Source organism: Oncorhynchus mykiss, chromosome 18 (genome assembly GCF_013265735.2).
Source record: "Oncorhynchus mykiss isolate Arlee chromosome 18, USDA_OmykA_1.1, whole genome shotgun sequence".
Lineage (NCBI taxonomy): Eukaryota > Metazoa > Chordata > Actinopteri > Salmoniformes > Salmonidae > Oncorhynchus > Oncorhynchus mykiss.
This window is the reverse complement of record NC_048582.1, coordinates 52,888,718-52,906,298: the sequence shown is the minus strand read 5'-3', so window position 1 is coordinate 52,906,298 and position 17,581 is coordinate 52,888,718. Positions and strand designations below refer to the sequence as shown.

At 45.5% G+C, this 17,581-nt stretch overlaps 2 protein-coding genes across 2 annotated transcripts in view; one reads left to right on the top strand and one right to left on the bottom strand.

Annotated features, from left to right (window-relative positions):
- Positions 1–484: 484 nt before the first annotated feature.
- Positions 485–5,628, top strand: LOC110496507 (cartilage associated protein). The gene is made up of 7 exons (XM_036953228.1): positions 485–1,049; positions 1,505–1,654; positions 2,229–2,400; positions 2,687–2,815; positions 3,008–3,153; positions 3,374–3,457; positions 5,116–5,628. The coding sequence occupies exons 1-7, from the start codon at positions 591–593 to the stop codon at positions 5,155–5,157; spliced, it is 1,182 nt and encodes a 393-aa protein (XP_036809123.1). The 5' UTR covers positions 485–590; the 3' UTR covers positions 5,158–5,628.
- An 8,211-nt stretch (positions 5,629–13,839) lies between these two features.
- Positions 13,840–17,581, bottom strand: part of susd5 (sushi domain containing 5) — a 29,780-nt gene continuing 26,038 nt past the window's right edge. Inside the window, exon 5 of the mRNA XM_021572444.2 lies at positions 13,840–17,057. Coding sequence (XP_021428119.2) covers positions 14,929–17,057 — 2,129 coding nt within the window. The 3' untranslated portion in view covers positions 13,840–14,928. The remainder of the gene's footprint in view (positions 17,058–17,581) is intronic.

Here is a 17,581-nt window from a genome sequence, read left to right as displayed (position 1 = left end):
AGGCCTATACAAGAATATACACGTTTTATATAACATAACCAACACGTTTATAAAACATACAAAGCCGAACATAAATATAAAAAATAGACATGTTTAAATAGGTATAGGCAGCAGACTTTCAACTGCAGACTCTCTCCAAAGTCTACTACTGAACAAGCAGTTTCACTAGGCTACTTCTCATTGTCGCTGCGTCAGATTAATCACATTACAATGTGTGGCCATTTGGTATCTAGTCTGGAGGGCCACAAATGGAAATCACTCCTTAACTTGATCTGTAATTTTGGCAATCGTTTACATGTAGTTTGATGTAAAATAGTCCAGTGTAAACTAGTGCAGTGGTCTGATTTTCCCAACCCATGTTACTCCCAGATCTCTCTAGAACAGCACTGATTTAGGGGGAGGTGCATGGAGCCCCGGTGGTTCGCCACCCCTCACCCCGTCACCCTGCCCAGAGCAGCCAGGGGAGGGAGAGTTGTATCCGGATACGTGGTGGGGTTAGAGGCGGTCCCTGTCCCACCCTCGCACGGCACAGAGAGCAGAATAGAGTAGAGACGTAGCCCAGCCGTCCCACCTCTACACAAAAACTAAAGATGGCAACCTCCAGCACTCCGCTAATCTCTCTGCTTCTATTCGCGGTTTCCGTTACAATAGTCTTCTGTCAATACGAGAAATATAGCTTCCGGAGTTTTCCACGTAATGAACTAATGCCGCTGGACTCCGCGTATAAATACGCGCTGGACCAGTACACCGGAGAGAAATGGCAGGAGACAGTTGACTATCTCGAGGTCTCTCTCCGGTTGTACAGGCTGCTCAGGGACAGCGAGGCCTTCTGCAACCTCAACTGCAGCTCAGTACGACTTGACAACGAGGAGAAGTTTACCGACTTCCCGGAGCTGCGTGTGTTTGGTAACGTTATGAAGAGGGCCCAGTGTCTCAAGCGGTGCAAACAGGGGCTGCCCGCCTTCAGACAGACCATGCCCAGCCGGGACACCGTGGAGGAGTTCGAGAAACGGGAACCATATAAATACCTGCAGTTCGCCTACTTCAAAGTGAGTGAAATCACTTTGAGAGAGAGTGAAATCAATGCGGCTCTCTGCAGTATATATTTTGTATTTCATTTGTGTTTTCTATGAGCAGGAGAGGGTTAATTTAAAGATGTGGATGAGCTGCCTGTCTTTCAGAACTAATATAACTGAATGCATTTGATATTTAAAGAAGTACTTTCTAAGTTGTATTTTAGATAAAACAAATTGTGTGTTTTCAATAACTAGAACTGTGTAGTTTACAAGCACTCCTCTGCACTCTGTTATGCTACTGTACTCTATTAAGTAATGTGTTCTCTCGCGAGGATGCACAGAGGCTAAACTAAGGAAGAGGGCCCTGTGCTTTTGTTCACTTTATATGAGTAGCTTGTGTGTGTATGTATATGCCTGCCTCTGTTTTGTGTGTTAACCTGTCTGCCTCAGTTTGTGTGTTGTGTGTATAACTCTCCTCTCTCACCCAGTCTGATAACCTGGCCAAGGCAGTGTCTGCTGCCCACACCTTCCTCCTGAAGCACCCTGATGATGAGATGATGCAGAGGAACATGGCCTACTACAGGACTCTACCTGGAGCTGAAGAACACCTCACAGACCTGGAGACCAAGTCCTACGAGGTACACACACGTACACTTGCGTACATACGCATACACACGCACACACATGGATGCACACACACATGCACCAATACTTCTCTCCATGGCTGGGGTTAGAGGTGGTTAGGGGACCAGACTGAAGTCACAGGAGGATGTAAAGGCTTTCAGAGCTCTAAGACTAAACATGGACCGTAGCCACTTTCTCTTTAGGACAATTGTCTGAGGTCTCAGTTGGGCTGGTTTAGGGAGCTCTGTAGTGTTGCACAGATGCACGTTGTGCTCTGGTGAATAAAATCTGATCTTTTTATTTATTTAACTAGGCAAGTCATGTAGAACAAATTCTTATTTACAATGACGGCCTACCCCGGCAAAACCCGGACGACGCTGGGCCAGTTGTGCACCGCCCTATAGGAATCCCAATCACGGCCGATTGTGATACAGCCTGGAATCGAACCAGGGTCTGTAGCACTGAGATGCAGTGCCTTAGACCGCTGCACCAGTCGGGAGCCCTGAGCCCTGGTCTAATCTAGTTCAATAGTTCAAATGAACTTCGTAATGTAATCTGTATCAATGTGTGTGTGTGTTGTTGTTCCAGATGTTGTTTGTGCGAGCAGTGCGTGCGTATAACGGTGATAACTACCGTACCTCAGTGTCAGACATGGAGCTGGCTCTAAGGGATTTCTTCAAGGTCTACGACGAATGTCTGGCTGCTTCAGAAGGAGCCAGGGAGGTCAAAGACTTCAAAGACTTCTACCCCTCCATTGCTGGTCTGTCTATCTTTCTTTCATCTTCTCCATCTAAGGCGAGGATGTCCACCATGTCATTTACCAGTCCAACACAGATATATTTACCTGTCCAACACAGATATATTTACCTGTCCAACACAGATATATTTACCTGTCCAACACAGATATATTTACCTGTCCAAAGGTTGATTTAGACAAATGGATTTATGATTTCTCTTGATCATCTTGAACAGGTCACTCGTGATGATAACCCCCCCCCCCCCTCCACCTCTTCTATCTCTCTCCCATTCCCCCCTCTCCCTCCCAGACCACTACACAGAGGTGTTGGAGAGGAAGGTGAGGTGTGAGGCCGAGCTGACTCCTGTGGTTGGAGGATTCATCGTAGAGAAGTTTGTAGCAACCATGTACCACTACCTACAGTTCGCCTATTACAAACGTGAGTGTCATATTGCTGTATTACTGTTATTATTACACATGCATGTGTTATAGCAGTCTTATGACACAAGTGAGTATGTTACTACAATATTATTACAAACATGTACATTTAGGACTTCTGTGTTCTGTGTGGTTATACACACACACAAACACACACACACTGACTCTGTCATTGCCCCCCCCCCCCCCCCAGTGAATGACCTGAAGAACGCGGTTCCGTGTGTGACCAGCTACATGTTATTTGACCCCAGTGATGAGGTGATGAAGAACAACGTGGTGTATTACCAGTACCACAGAGACAAATACGGACTCAGCGACGAAGATTTCTTACCTAGATCGGTAAGACACACACACATATTATACAGACATTTTTCAGCACACGCGCGCACACACAAACCGCATGCATTTCCACTATCTCCGTATGCAGGTTATTTGGCCCCTGTCATCGATTTTTGTTTTAACCGGTTCACTGAATGCTGAGATCTTCATTTGGGTTTGTTTATCGATGTTGAGCTGACTCGTGTGTGGTTTGTGTGTGTGTTTTGTGTGTGTGTTTTAGGAGGCAGTACGGTACTTGAACCAGACCACCATGCAGCTAGAGATGCTTGAGTTCTCCAGACAACACCTAGCGAGCGATGACGAGGTGCGTGTGTGTGTGTGTGTGTGTGTGTGTGTGTGTGTGTGTGTGTGTGTGCATGTGTGTGTGCGTGTGTGTGTGTGTGTGTGTGTCTCCATTTGTGTCTCTAATGTCACAATTGTTGAGTCATACAATATATGTGTCCAGAAGTGGGTCTTCTATGTAATCTTTCTGTAAACTAGTGATAAACTACAGATTCCTCTCACATCACATGACCTGTGTCCAAGCAGTACAATGTGACTAGTGTTTACCAGACTGCTGTATCTGACCTCACCACAGGGAGGCGCTGATCACTCACACACTGCTCACTCACAACAATAAAGGCATGTTTAATAATAACCCATAGATGTAGTGCCAGAGTTGTTAACTTGGGGGCAGCATGACTCGCCTATAGATAAGAGTGGCCAATCCTCCTCCTGGAGAGCCACCCTACTGCAGGATTCTGCGCCAGCCCAACTCTAACACATGTAGATAAACCGACCAGCTGTTCATCAGGACCTTGATTAGCCGAATAAGGTCTGTTAGAGCAGTTCTGGAACTGAAGCCTGTACACCCAGTAGTTCTCCAGGACTGGAACTGAAGCCTGTACACCCAGTAGTTCTCCAGGACTGGAACTGAAGCCTGTACACCCAGTAGTTCTCCAGGACTGGAACTGAAGCCTGTACACCCAGTAGTTCTCCAGGACTGGAACTGAAGCCTGTACACCCAGTAGTTCTCCAGGACTGGAACTGAAGCCTGTACACTCAGTAGTTCTCCAGGACTGGAACTGAAGCCTGTACACCCAGTAGTTCTCCAGGACTGGAACTGAAGCCTGTACACCCAGTAGTTCTCCAGGACTGGAACTGAAGCCTGTACACTCAGTAGTTCTCCAGGACTGGAACTGAAGCCTGTACACCCAGTAGTTCTCCAGGACTGGAACTGAAGCCTGTACACCCAGTAGTTCTCCAGGACTGGAACGGAAGCCTGTACACCCAGTAGTTCTCCAGGACTGGAACTGAAGCCTGTACACCCAGTAGTTCTCCAGGACTGGAACTGAAGCCTGTACACCCAGTAGTTCTCCAGGACTGGAACTGAAGCCTGTACACCCAGTAGTTCTCCAGGACTGGAACTGAAGCCTGTACACCCAGTAGTTCTCCAGGACTGGAACTGAAGCCTGTACACCCAGTAGTTCTCCAGGACTGGAACTGAAGCCTGTACACCCAGTAGTTCTCCAGGACTGGAACTGAAGCCTGTACACCCAGTAGTTCTCCAGGACTGGAACTGAAGCCTGTACACACAGTAGTTCTCCAGGACTGGAACTGAAGCCTGTACACCCAGTAGTTCTCCAGGACTGGAACTGAAGCCTGTACACCCAGTAGTTCTCCAGGACTGGAACTGAAGCCTGTACACCCAGTAGTTCTCCAGGACTGGAACTGAAGCCTGTACACCCAGTAGTTCTCCAGGACTGGAACTGAAGCCTGTACACACAGTAGTTCTCCAGGACTGGAACTGGAGACCCAATTGGATGCTCTGTCTGATCAGAGTGTAGTTCGTCCTTATTTACACTGCATATCCATCAGGAAACCATAGAGAATGGTTAGTCTTCAGGTGCAATACTTACAGTTGAATACTTACAGGTTCAATGATATGTGTGTGTGTGTGTGTGTGTGTGTGTGTGTGTACAGGGGGAAGTGATGGAGTTTCTAGATGAGTTCCTGGATGCTTAGGATCAGTAGCACACTCTGGACGCACTGAAAATAAAGAAGGAAAGAAAGATATAGAGAAAGAAAGAAAAAGCTGAACTAAATGACAGAAATGAGCGACGGCAGGTTTTCCCAGAATGCCGCCGGGCCTTGGTCCCTCCCACTGGGTCGTATTTATTCGGAGGTTCCGGAGGTTCTGATTGGCTCAAATTGGTTCCATTTTTTTAATGTGCTTATATGACCTTTTAAATCATGTTTTTTTTTATAGTTCTGGATCATGTGCACTAACATGTACAGTGCAGAGGTACGGACAGTGAGTGATATTGTGGTATTAAATTGGTGATGATAGTGATATGTGGCCATTCTCTGTTATGTATGTTCACTCCCCTCTTGTCTATTGTCCATGTTTTAAATCAAACTGTTCACTGTCTTACAAGGAAATATATAAAGATATTCACATGGTTCTTTAATAATAAAACCACATGGTAAAACCAAGCCCTCTTTAGTGATCGTTGCTTTCTGTTTCGTATGATGTTATTAACTACGGGATTGGCGTCCCTATACTGGGACGGTTGAGCTAACGTGCGCTAATGTGATTAGCATGACTGTTGTAAGCAACTTAGACAACTTTCCAGGACATAGATACAGCTGTATGTCTAATTTACTAACTGCACTGTCTAATTAACAGTAGTTATTACAGTGAAATAATACCATGCTGTTGTTTGAGGAGAGTGCACAACAACAAAACACTTTTATCACGGCAACTGGTTTGATACATTCACCTCTGAAGGTAATTCATGTACTTATATTCAGGAATCTTGCTCTTATTTGTAATCCTGAGGGTCCCAGAGATAAAACGTAGCATAGTTTTGTTTGATAAAATAAATGTTTATGTTCAAATGTAGGAACTGGGTTCTACAGTTTGAACCCCTGCTGTCTCTGGCCCCACACCCACCCCGCCCGGCCATCTAGATGTGTGGAAGTTAGTGTATAAGCTCCATCATGTATGACATTCCTGGGAGTGTGTAAACTTACATGTTGTATCACCATATTATTTTTGTATGTTTTCTATAGTTATGTACTTGAAAATGTATCAATTGACCAATTCGTCACATTTGGACAGACTGATACACAATATTGTCCAGTATTGCCATGTTTCATTGGATTCATCTGAAACTTTGCACACACACTGCTCTAAACTCTAAATTGCACCTAAATTGTAATATTATATGATGGCCTTTCTCTTGCATTTCAAAGATAAAACAAAATAGAAACGCATGTTTTTTTTGTTTGTATTATCTTTAACCAGATCTAATGTGTTATATTCTCCTACATTCATTTCAGGTCCTGAGCTACAGGCAGTTAGATTTGGGCATGTCATTTTAAGTGGATTGTTTTATTTTTAATTTAAGGGTCTGATCCACAGAGAATAGAGTAGAATAGAAATCTTGACTTCACAAACACACAAATGTAATCTGTTACTATTTACCTGCTCAAAATTGTAATCAGTAACGTAATTTTTGGATTATCCAAACTCAGTAACGTAATCGTAATATTTTCTGTTACTTTTGGATTACTTTCCCATTAAGAGGCATTAGAAGAAGACAAAAATAATTCATCAAACACATTTGGTGTGTCATAATAGTGGTCTCTGACTTGTGGTGAGAACCGCTCAGGTGAAACAAACTTAAACTAGCGCCTTTTTTCAATGCTGAATTGAATGTCACTGAAAAAACAGAAAGGTATATCTGAATGTATAAGTAATCATTCCATTCTAATCTGAAACCTCTCCATTGCTAATAAATGGACCTATTGTATGAATTATCTTCCAAATCAGTTAATAAACAAGGAAGTTATTTTCATTCCCTCAAATTGAGGGAGTGGGTGTCAGGATATGAAAGCACAGGTGTTGATACCTTCATGAAGTTCACCTGAGGTGACTGGGATAAGATATTTTGATAGGACTCTGTACACAGCTTGGAAAATGTAAGTGCTATACAAGGAAGCACTAAATAATCTCTGTCAGATATGTTTCAAAAGGAGCCAGGGAAGTCAACAACTTCTACCTCTCTATCGCTGGTGAGTCTATCTTTCTTTTTACCTCCATCTCAGGCCATCCTATCCCTCTATGTTTTTTTTACCAGTCCAACACAGGTGAACTTTCCTTTCCAAAGGTTGATTTAGAACAGTGATTTTTAGTTTGAGCCGTTTTAGAGTACAAGTGGGAGTCGACTCCAAAATAATTGATTCCTCGACTCCTTGCCAGTAGACTCCCGGTGTCGACTCACATTTCTGGGTGTCAAGCTTCAACCTATCATCTCCTAAGATTCAGTATTTTTGCAACGGAGGAAACTATTTTCCATAATCTACTTCGAGAACACAAACTCTCGCATATTACACAGCAAAGACAGAGCGAGCTAGCAGGGGGAGAGAGAGAGATGGGAGGGGCACAGCCATGCATAGGTAATAGGTAGGCATGTCGGCCTCAAGGCAGACAGTCAGAACTGTGCATCGGTAATCAAAAGATGTAGGCTATTGCAATGCTGTATTTCTTGGCATGCAATGTCTCGTGCAAGTTTACTAAAGTAGGGGCTATCAATGAGTAGGCTGAGCTATTCTACACGCAACAGAACGAAGACCAAACGCACACTAGTGTTTTTCATTGCAAAGAAAAAGAGGAGCAGGTGAGCCAGTGAGGGAGAGAGGATCAGGACAGGCAAACAGTATTTATATAAAAACAATCTGATATATCAAATGCCTTACTGTTATTTTCCTGAATAAATAAAAGCAGGAAATGCATCACCTACGCCTCTACCGCCGTTCATTCCAATTAGCCTTGTGCCCAGCCCTCAGCCCTCAACCCAACACCCAGCCTTGTGCCCAGCCCTCAACCCAAAGCCCAGCCTTGTGCCCAGCCCTCAACCCTCAACCCAAAGCCCAGCCTTGTGTCCAGCCCTCAACCCAAAGCCCAGCCCTCAGCCCTCAACCCAACACCCAGCCTTGTGCCCAGCCCTCAACCCAAAGCCCAGCCTTGTGCCCAGCCCTCAACCCTCAACCCAAAGCCCAGCCTTGTGCCCAGCCCTCAACCCAACACCCAGCCTTGTGTCCAGCCCTCAACCCAAAGCCCAGCCTTGTGCCCAGCCCTCAACCCAACACCCAGCCTTGTGCCCAGCCCTCAGCCCTCAACCCAACACCCAGCCTTGTGCCCAGCCCTCAGCCCTCAACCCAACACCCAGCCTTGTGCCCAGCCCTCAACCCAACACCCAGCCTTGTGCCCAGCCCTCAACCCAAAGCCCAGCCTTGTGCCCAGCCCTCAACCCAACACCCAGCCTTGTGCCCAGCCCTCAACCCAACACCCAGCCTTGTGTCCAGCCCTCAACCCAAAGCCCAGCCTTGTGCCCAGCCCTCAACCCAACACCCAGCCTTGTGCCCAGCCCTCAGCCCTCAACCCAACACCCAGCCTTGTGCCCAGCCCTCAACCCAACATCCAGCCTTGTGCCCAGCCCTCAACCCAACGCCCAGCCCTCAGCCCTCAACCCAATGCCCAGCCCTCAGCCCTCAACCCAATGCCCAGCTCTCAACCCAACACTCAGCCCTGTGCCAGTCTTACTGCTCCTGCAGTGTATTACATAGGCAACAGAGCATAATAGGAGTTGTTTGAGCTCCAATAATGTTTCTAATAATCTGTATTGTTTTGATCAAACTATGTATTTTAGATTTTTCCTTGTTGCTCCTGTTGTCACCTTCTCACTGATCTTGTGATGGAAAAACCTGCAGTGCTTTGTTTTACTGTACATTCAAATGTAGGTTTTATTCTTTGTAACAAAGGTGGGTCATGGCACACATATAGCCTGACAGAGCTGTCCCATAGAGGTCTTTCTACTGGACAGGAGGGGATGAGATGGTGCAGGTCCATTTGATGAATCCGGATCGGGCCTGGGCCAAAGCAGATCCGAGGGAGAGGGAGAGAGAAACCTGAGTGGAGGAAGGGAGAGAAAGAGAGAGAGTGGAGGAAGCAGGAGAGAGAGACAGAGAGAGACCGGGAGCTAAGCAGAGAAGAGGATAGCAGCCAGAGAAAACAGTCATGTTTGAACATGGAGTCTCAGTGCCATTTATCACACAGTGGTGAGAAAAACCCACTGGGGAACATTCTCTCTCTCACCCTTACTCTGTCACTCTCTCTCTATTACCCCTCTCTCTTTCTCTGTCTTCATCCTCCTCTCTCTGTCTCTTTTCCTCTGTCTTTCCCTGTCTTTCTCAATTTTCCTGCCCTCCTGCCTCTTTCTCTAACTGTTTCTAAAGGACATTTGCAGACGTGGAAGGAGTGGGTGTACAGACATCAGAGAGCCAGCTAGAGGTCAGAGTTCATAGTTCAGACCAGGTCACTGTTAAATTCTGATTGTGAGGAGTCGTAGGTTGTAGAACGTAGCTCACAGAGAGACCATTAGATGTGAGAGACACTTATACTTACTTAGAGTCAACCACGTGCACGCACAAATACACACACACACACACACATACGCAAGATGAAATCAAGATGAGAAAGAAAGTGACCTACTCATTATCAAGAGGCAGCCAAGGTCGAGAAGAACAAGGAAAAGATTCCTAACTTAGTCAACAGCGACAGAGAGTTGATATTACCTATTTTGAAAATCATTGTCTTCATGTTGGAAAACTAGCCATGTACATGTTGTCTCGTTCTTTTCCATTATGTTTGAAAAGTGCCAGCACTCACACACACACACACAGCTTAGCATCACAAAATTATAGATTTATGAGTTTATTATTAGAACACACACAAACACACTTCATCCTAACACTGTTGTTCAATGGAACCAATATCTAGAAACGGATGGACCAGACAGAGATGATGTCATAAAGAGACCAGGAAGCAGTAGAGTTCACCCTGTGAGGACATCTGAGCAGTTTCTGTCAATAATAATTATATTACAAAACCTAATGGGCTGGGCACCTGTGTGGGTAAGGAACTGAATTTATCGATCAATCAATCATTGACTCAAATACTGTCATGAAGGTACAGACAGTGTGGTATTTGGCTATTTTACTCTTACAGAACAGCACAGAAAAACACACTTTTTTTTACATAACCCCCATCTTCACCACCAACATCACTCTTCAAAACACAGTTTACAAAAAACAAGACATTTAATACTGAATAGTATACAGATACTTTTTACAACTATAGAACACTATGGCCATCATTTTCCCCACAGACAATGAAAAGAACCACAACATTGATAGATGGGTTGGTATGGCAATATTATGTATGTATTATGCTACATGTGGTTTGTGCTGTTAGTTTATTTAAACTCCAGTCAAATAAATTGTCTCTTTCTGTCATGGACATGGTTAAAGAAGCTACAGCAAATCCTAAATTACACTGCAGTATACACTTTTATAATAATTTCACACGTGTATTAGAAATGTACGTTTTTTTGCATCCCAACTCTCCCTGAGACACCCTCGGAGAGTGGGGTCATAGCCAGGGTCTGCCAATATCAACGGCAACCCTGGAGCAATTTGGATTAAGTGCCTTGCCCAAGGGCACATCGACTGATTTTGCACTTTTTCGGCTCAGAATTCAAACTAGTGACCTTTCAGTTTTTGTCCCAACACTCAAACCGCTAGGCTACCTGCAGCCCAATAAATATAGTAGTGAGTTTTACAATGTTGTGCTGTTGTGTGTGAGGAAAATGGAGCCATGTTATTAGTCCATCTCTGTAGTCTTTGTCATCTGAAACATTTATTACATTATAAACATTTATTATTCATCTGAAACCTTTATTCTTATGAATAAAAAAGCTAACATATTAATCAAGGCCACATGCTAACGTATGCAGATACCCTTGTATATTAGTTCACATAACATCCTCCATTTCAACTCTGCATTGATAAATATTTTAGAAGTTTCTGACTAACTTAGTACATTTATTTTAATTGACCCAAATATAGAGATCAAAATGGGGGGGGGGGGGGGGGATAATTTATGTGTGTAGCAGGTCTTTGTCTGTCTGTCTGACTGTCGGTCTGCCTGTGTTGTCATGGTAGCGTCAGTTAGTCTGATGTTCTGATCACTCGGCGGCGTCTCCCAATGCAGTCTGGAAACCTTCAAACACGTCACACCGCTGACCAGCAGATCACACCGGTGTGAGACACACATATACACACACACAAAAACATGCACGTACACAGACACCAGATTATGCCCCTAGCCCCCCGTCTCTGTCTCTGAACTGAGTCTGAAGTCTGGACTTCTACTCTAAATCTCTCTCCAGCCGTCTCTGTCAAAACCAACACTCACACGCACAAATGTTTTACATTTTAGTCATTTAGCAGACACACACACCCCATCTAGACAAGTCTCTATATGTTTATTTCCCCCCTCTCCCTTTACCTCTACTCCCCTCTCCCCACTTTCCCCTCCCCTCTCCCCACTTTCCCCTCCCCACTCCCCTCTCCCCACTTTCCTCTCCCCACTCCCCTCTCCCCACTCCCCTCTCCCCACTTTCCCCTCCCCACTCCCCTCTCCCCACTTTCTCTCTCCACTTTCCCCTCCCCACTCCCCTCTCCCCACTTTCCTCTCCCCACTTTTCCCTCCCCACTCCCCTCTCCCGACTTTCCTCTCTCCACTTTCCCCTCCCCACTCCCCTCTCCCCACTTTCCTCTCCTCTCTACATTACATTGACTGTCTGATAATATATCTCACCTCTTGTTAACCCCCAGAAATGTTCAAACTTCCATCCACTCAAAAATGTACATTTTATACACCATAATATTGTGCCAATCTAAAGCCTTGTTCACATTGGCAGTTTGAAGTGACTTTACATATCCGATTTGCAGTCAAGCCACATTTCAAACAACCTTTGTAGGTGGTTTGAAGTCAGATACAAATCTGTTGCCATGCGACTTGTGTCTGAACAGTCAAATCTGATACATTTGCCCTCAAGTAATGTTTAGAATGTTATTTGGCATATCTTGTTGCATGCTAGCTGCTCTGCTTACAGTTTGACAATAACAACTTCACATTCATCATCTCCAGCACCACCTCTACATCAACATACTGTATGTGAAAATGTCTATGTTTAGTAGTAAAAAAACATAGAGGGAAATAAGTGTTTCCAATGACATCATTGGTGTGGCAATACCTACTCATCATTGTAACCATAATTGGTTAAAATGACATGATGCACACTGATGATGTCATTGGAAACACTTATCTTCCACTATCTTTTTTATTACAAAACATAGAAACTAGCCATTTTCGTATATATTGATGTTGTGGTGGTGCTGGAGATGAATATGTAGTAAAAAATATTTGTTCTCCCTTTAATTGTTTACAAACAAATTAGTGAATGTGCTACAAAAGCTAAACAGCTACCTATCTAGCTAGTTGACTGTTGTGGCTTGAGAAAAATGACTCCCTTTGAGGCTTTAATTAAAAGTGTTTTATCACTATGATTTTGAACATTCAGAGAGACTGGGAAACGTCCATGGCAGGCATTGTTGTCATCATAGCTTGCTACATAACTTCTGAGTGATAAGAAGCACTAGCACCACCACCAATCAGCCTACACCACTGCGCACTCACCCGTCATAACTATGACAACTAGCGTAGCCATGTCAGCAAATGACTGCTGTCTGAACACACACAAATCCCATATGGTCACTTGTAACTTGCTGTTTGGCAGTGGTGTAAAGTACTTAAGTAAAAATACTTGAAAGTACTACTTTTTGGGGTATCTGTACATTACTTTTTAAATATCTGACAACTTTTACTTTTACCTCATTACATTCTTAAAGAAAATAATGTACTTTTACTCCATACATTTTCCCTGACACCCAAAAGTACTTGTTACATTTTTGAATACTTAGCAGGACAGGAAAATTGTCAAATTCATGCACTTATCAAGAGAACATCCCTACTGCCTCTGATCTGACGGACTCACTATACACACACGCTTTGTAAATTATGTCTGAGTGTTAGTGTGCCCTGGCTATCCGTAAATACATGTTAAAAAACAAGAAAATGGTGGTGTCTGTTTGATTAATATAAGGAATTTAAAATTATTAATAGTTTTACTTTTGATACTTTTTGAGTTTTACTCAAGTTGTGTTTTACCGGGTGACAGTCCCTTTTATCCAAGTAATTTTCTATCAAGGTATTGTAACGACCCTGGGTTTATAAACGCGGTAATCGACCCTGCCGCACGAGCATGCTTTTGCGGCACAGTCGATAGCGCGCCGGACCTCTGGCTCGAAGGTCGAGGGTTGGAGACCTGCTCCCTGCTGTTTCATTACAGTATCTTTACTTTTACTCAAGTATGACATTTGTGTACTTTTTCCACCACTGCTGCATTTGGATCGATAGTCAGTATTCCAAAGCGGATGTGAAAACATAAGTGATTTCAGCATTAAAGCCTGCAGTGTGAACAAGGCTTTAGCGTTCCCTTACACACAAAAATGGTTCATTCTATGGTTTATTAGTTTGAATTCTAAAACTATATCTGTAATGTCTATTCTATTATTTTCTACTTCCTGTCTTTAGGCTAGGTTGAAGATACCCAGGTTCGGAAAACGAAATAATCTGATTTATGCCGCGTTTAAATGGTACAAGGTAGAAGGTTGATGGCAAACTGGTGTGATTGTTGTCAATGAGAGCAAATCGTTCAACTTTAGCCGTCTGCGGTAACGTTGTTTTCTACTGGGTGTTGATTTGCACGGCTTGTTTACTGAAATCACCATAGAAACTCGTACTGTTGTTTTTGCCGTGACCATCTTTTTTGCTTTCTTGTCCGGCTACGCCGATATGTATAACGGGTTTTTGCGTCCCTCGTCTAAACGCAGCATTACTGGACCAGAGCCGTTAATAACTAGCATTGCTGGTCCCTTAGTTGAAAAATCTTCCATGTTTATGCAAAGAGTTATGGGATATTAGAATCCTCTTGTTTTAACCTTGGTTATCTTCAACCAAGTATTTAGGTAGTGTCAGAAGAGGTATGTATGGACGTTAGAACACCTAATTGGTTGTATTCAATAGATCACACTGTGGGAAGAACGTTTTGTAATGGAAAACGAAAACTAGCGTTTCTTTTGGGACAAGTTCAGGTAATCCTTCCCTGTTTCAGTCAATTTTTTTCTTCCATTTGGTGCCTAATGAATAGGACCCTGAATGCATCCACTCAAATCAGGGTGCCAACTCTGACAGCAATTTCAAATGCTGATGTCATGGTGAGAAACAAGGAATCCTTACAATCATGCACAATGTTACACAACTACATAGTAAGGTAGAGCCCTAATAATACAACATAACAAAGTTCAATTGTCTCACACAAGAACAATGAAATCAAAATATCATCAAAGACAGTAATAACATGGGAATAACACAGTAACAACATGGTAATTACAAATTAATAAACAGGTATGATTCTGAACCACAATGTCCCAGAGCTCTGGAGGAGGAGTCCCTTCTCGTTCGTCACCAGAGTTGAAAACTCCTGCTAGCATTAGCATAGCATAGCCACTCATCTCATTCCCTCGTCCCTCTACCCGACCCTAACCACCAACCCTCAACACTTCCTCAGCCCGAAACCTCACCATTCAAATACCCTCAACCCTCACCCCTCAACCCCTTCCTCACCCGTCAACTCATTCTTCTGTGTCTGCAGGTGTAGTGTGTGGCTGTTCAACTCACACACCCCAAATACCCTAACCCACATCACCTCACCCTCCTCAAGCCTCCCTCCACTCTCTCTGCAGCCGCACTGTCTCTCTCTCTTAGACCTTCTGTTGCATCTCTATCTGTTGTCCATGTCTGCTGTGACTCTGACCCTTCCCGTTCATCTCGTACATTGAGCTCTTCTGCTGTTTCCGTCGGTAACACCACGCACCGACGGCGGCTGCCAGGGCAACCGTGCACACAGCAATGACAATGGCCGCCACCGTGGGCCCCCTGCCGGAGGGGGGAGGAGGGGGAGGAGGGCAGTCCTCCTCACCTCCGGTACACCCTGCCTCCCCTGTCTTGCCTTCCCTCTCCCCTTCCTCCCCCTCCCTCTCCCCGCTGTGTCGAGTCAGGTTGTGCTCGGCTCCACGTTCCTCCTCGTCAATGACATCATCAGTCCACGCCGTGGGGGCGGGGCCGTGCTCCAGAAAGGGGTGCACATGATCCGTGGTTTCCCAGGAGTCTGTGGGAGAAGGCCTGGCAGCGTTTCTGGGGGTGACGTCGTCCAGTGATGATGTCAGAGAGGGCGTGGTGTAGTCGGCTGAATAGGAATCTGAGGATGTGGCCTCAGGGGAGAGGGGTGAGTCGGGTGAGGCTTTATGGCTTAGTCCTCCCACCTGGTCCTGATCCTGCTCTACAGGGTCCGCCTCCTGCGTGGGGGACAGGGGGACCTGAGGGACGCCCGTGAATGGGACGGGACGACTCATCTCCACCTCATTGGGCCGGTCCGTCACCCCGACAACCACAAGACCCTCCTCTTCCTCCTCTCGCACCTCAGGCTCCACCTCTTCCTCTGTGGAGCCGCCTCCCACTTTATCAGTGTCAGTCTCCTCCTGACTGACAGGGTAGCCGTCCAACCAGGTTTCATCTGTGCTGGCTGTGGGTTCTCCTCCCGCCGCCTCCTGGGTTACATTCTGAGGCTCGCCTGTTGTCATTCCAATGGGAGGGACTACATGGCCATCTTCATGGTCGTCGTGGTCATGGTCATCATGGCCATGATCATCTTGATCGTTATGGTCATGGTCTTGGTCTTCATGGTCATCAAGGTGATCATGGTCGTGGACATGGTCTTGGTCTTCATGGTCATCGTGGTGATCGCTAGGATCTGAGTGGTCATGATCATCATCGTCATGGTGATCCGTTACATCATCGTGGTCATGGTCTTCATGATCATCATGTTCACCGTGGCTGTGATATTGAATGCGGTCATCCTCCTCGTGTTCACCCATGTTGTAATGCTCGTCGTGTCCGTTATCATACGCACCCCCCTTCTCATGGTCATCCTCCTTGTGTTCTCCTTGGTCCTCACGGTGGGCCTCTTCACTATCATAGCTTTCATGGTTGTCATGTTCATGGCCATCATGGGTGTCAGGATCATCGTGGTCAAGGTGTTCAACAACATGGTCTTGTTCAGAACTTTCATCGTGGTCAGGATCTGTTCGATCGTCGTGATCATATTCACGGTCAATATGTTCATGGTCAACATCATCTTCGTGGTCATCATGGTCATTGTGGTCAATTGGTTGTTGGAATTGACCCTCATGGCTGTCATGATCCTTTGTCTCCTCTGGTTGGCTGTTGTCTTCCTTGCTCTCCTCTGATTCGCTGCCGGAGGCCCTGACACGGTTGTCTCCCTCAGGGGGTGTGTCCTGTGTGACTGGCGGGTGGGTGGGTTCCACATGTCCCGCCTCCTGGAAGGCCTCTGAGGGGAACCAGAACAGGTGCTTCTGGGAAAGCAGGGAGACGGGCGCCTCAGTCGCCTCCGACATGCCCATCCCCTCCTCCTGCTCCTCCTCCTGCTTCTCCTCATCGACGGGATGGTCTGTCGAGTCTTCCAGCTCCTCCTCCTTTCTTCCAGTCACCAGTCCTTCCCCCACGTTCTCCTCCTGCTGCTCCTCCTCTCCCACAGACAGCTCCTCTCCTCCCTGCACTTCCTCCTCTCCTCCCGTCTCCACATCCTGCTCCTCTACTTCCGTCATGCTGAAGCTGGCCTCCTGCTGCTCCTGATCCCTGCGCCCCTCTTCTCCTGTGTCCTCCTCCACATTGACATATGCTGTCTCCTCTTGCACCTCCTCTTCTACCGGTTCCTCCTGTGTGTCCTCCTCCTCAGTAGGGGTGTCGTAGGAGAGGTGGTGATCGTCATCAGTGAACTTATCTTCATAGTCAATGTGGGCCTCTGTCTTGTCTGTAGGTACAGAGAGAAAAAGAGAGAGAGGGTGGGGGGGGGGAGGGGGGGGGGGGAACACAATCAGCCACAAGCACACACATACCCATAATGCAGCGTGCACACACACAGTATAGAGACTCGTAGTCAACGTGGACTTGGCATTCTGTCTCCTAGTCCAGGCTAGCTAGCTGTCTTCCGGTTTTCTCCTCTCCCCATTCCTTCCCTCCTCCCCCTCTTCTCCTACTCCACATGCCTAGTGATGGCATCTATCACAGAGGTGTCATGACACCTGTTTATATCTCTCACTCACAACTGGGATGCTGTTTTGTAACAGGCATAAATCAGACCCTTGGCCTTGGGCATATCTAAAATGGCAACCTATTCCGTATGTAGTGCATTGACTTGAGTATTGCACTTCAGATGAAAATATAATTATAGAAAAGTATGGAACTGAAGTGATGACTGTTTATTTTTTATTTTTTAGATTATTTATTGTCTTTTTAAAATGTGTATTATTAATATTGTTATTACGTTTCAAATTA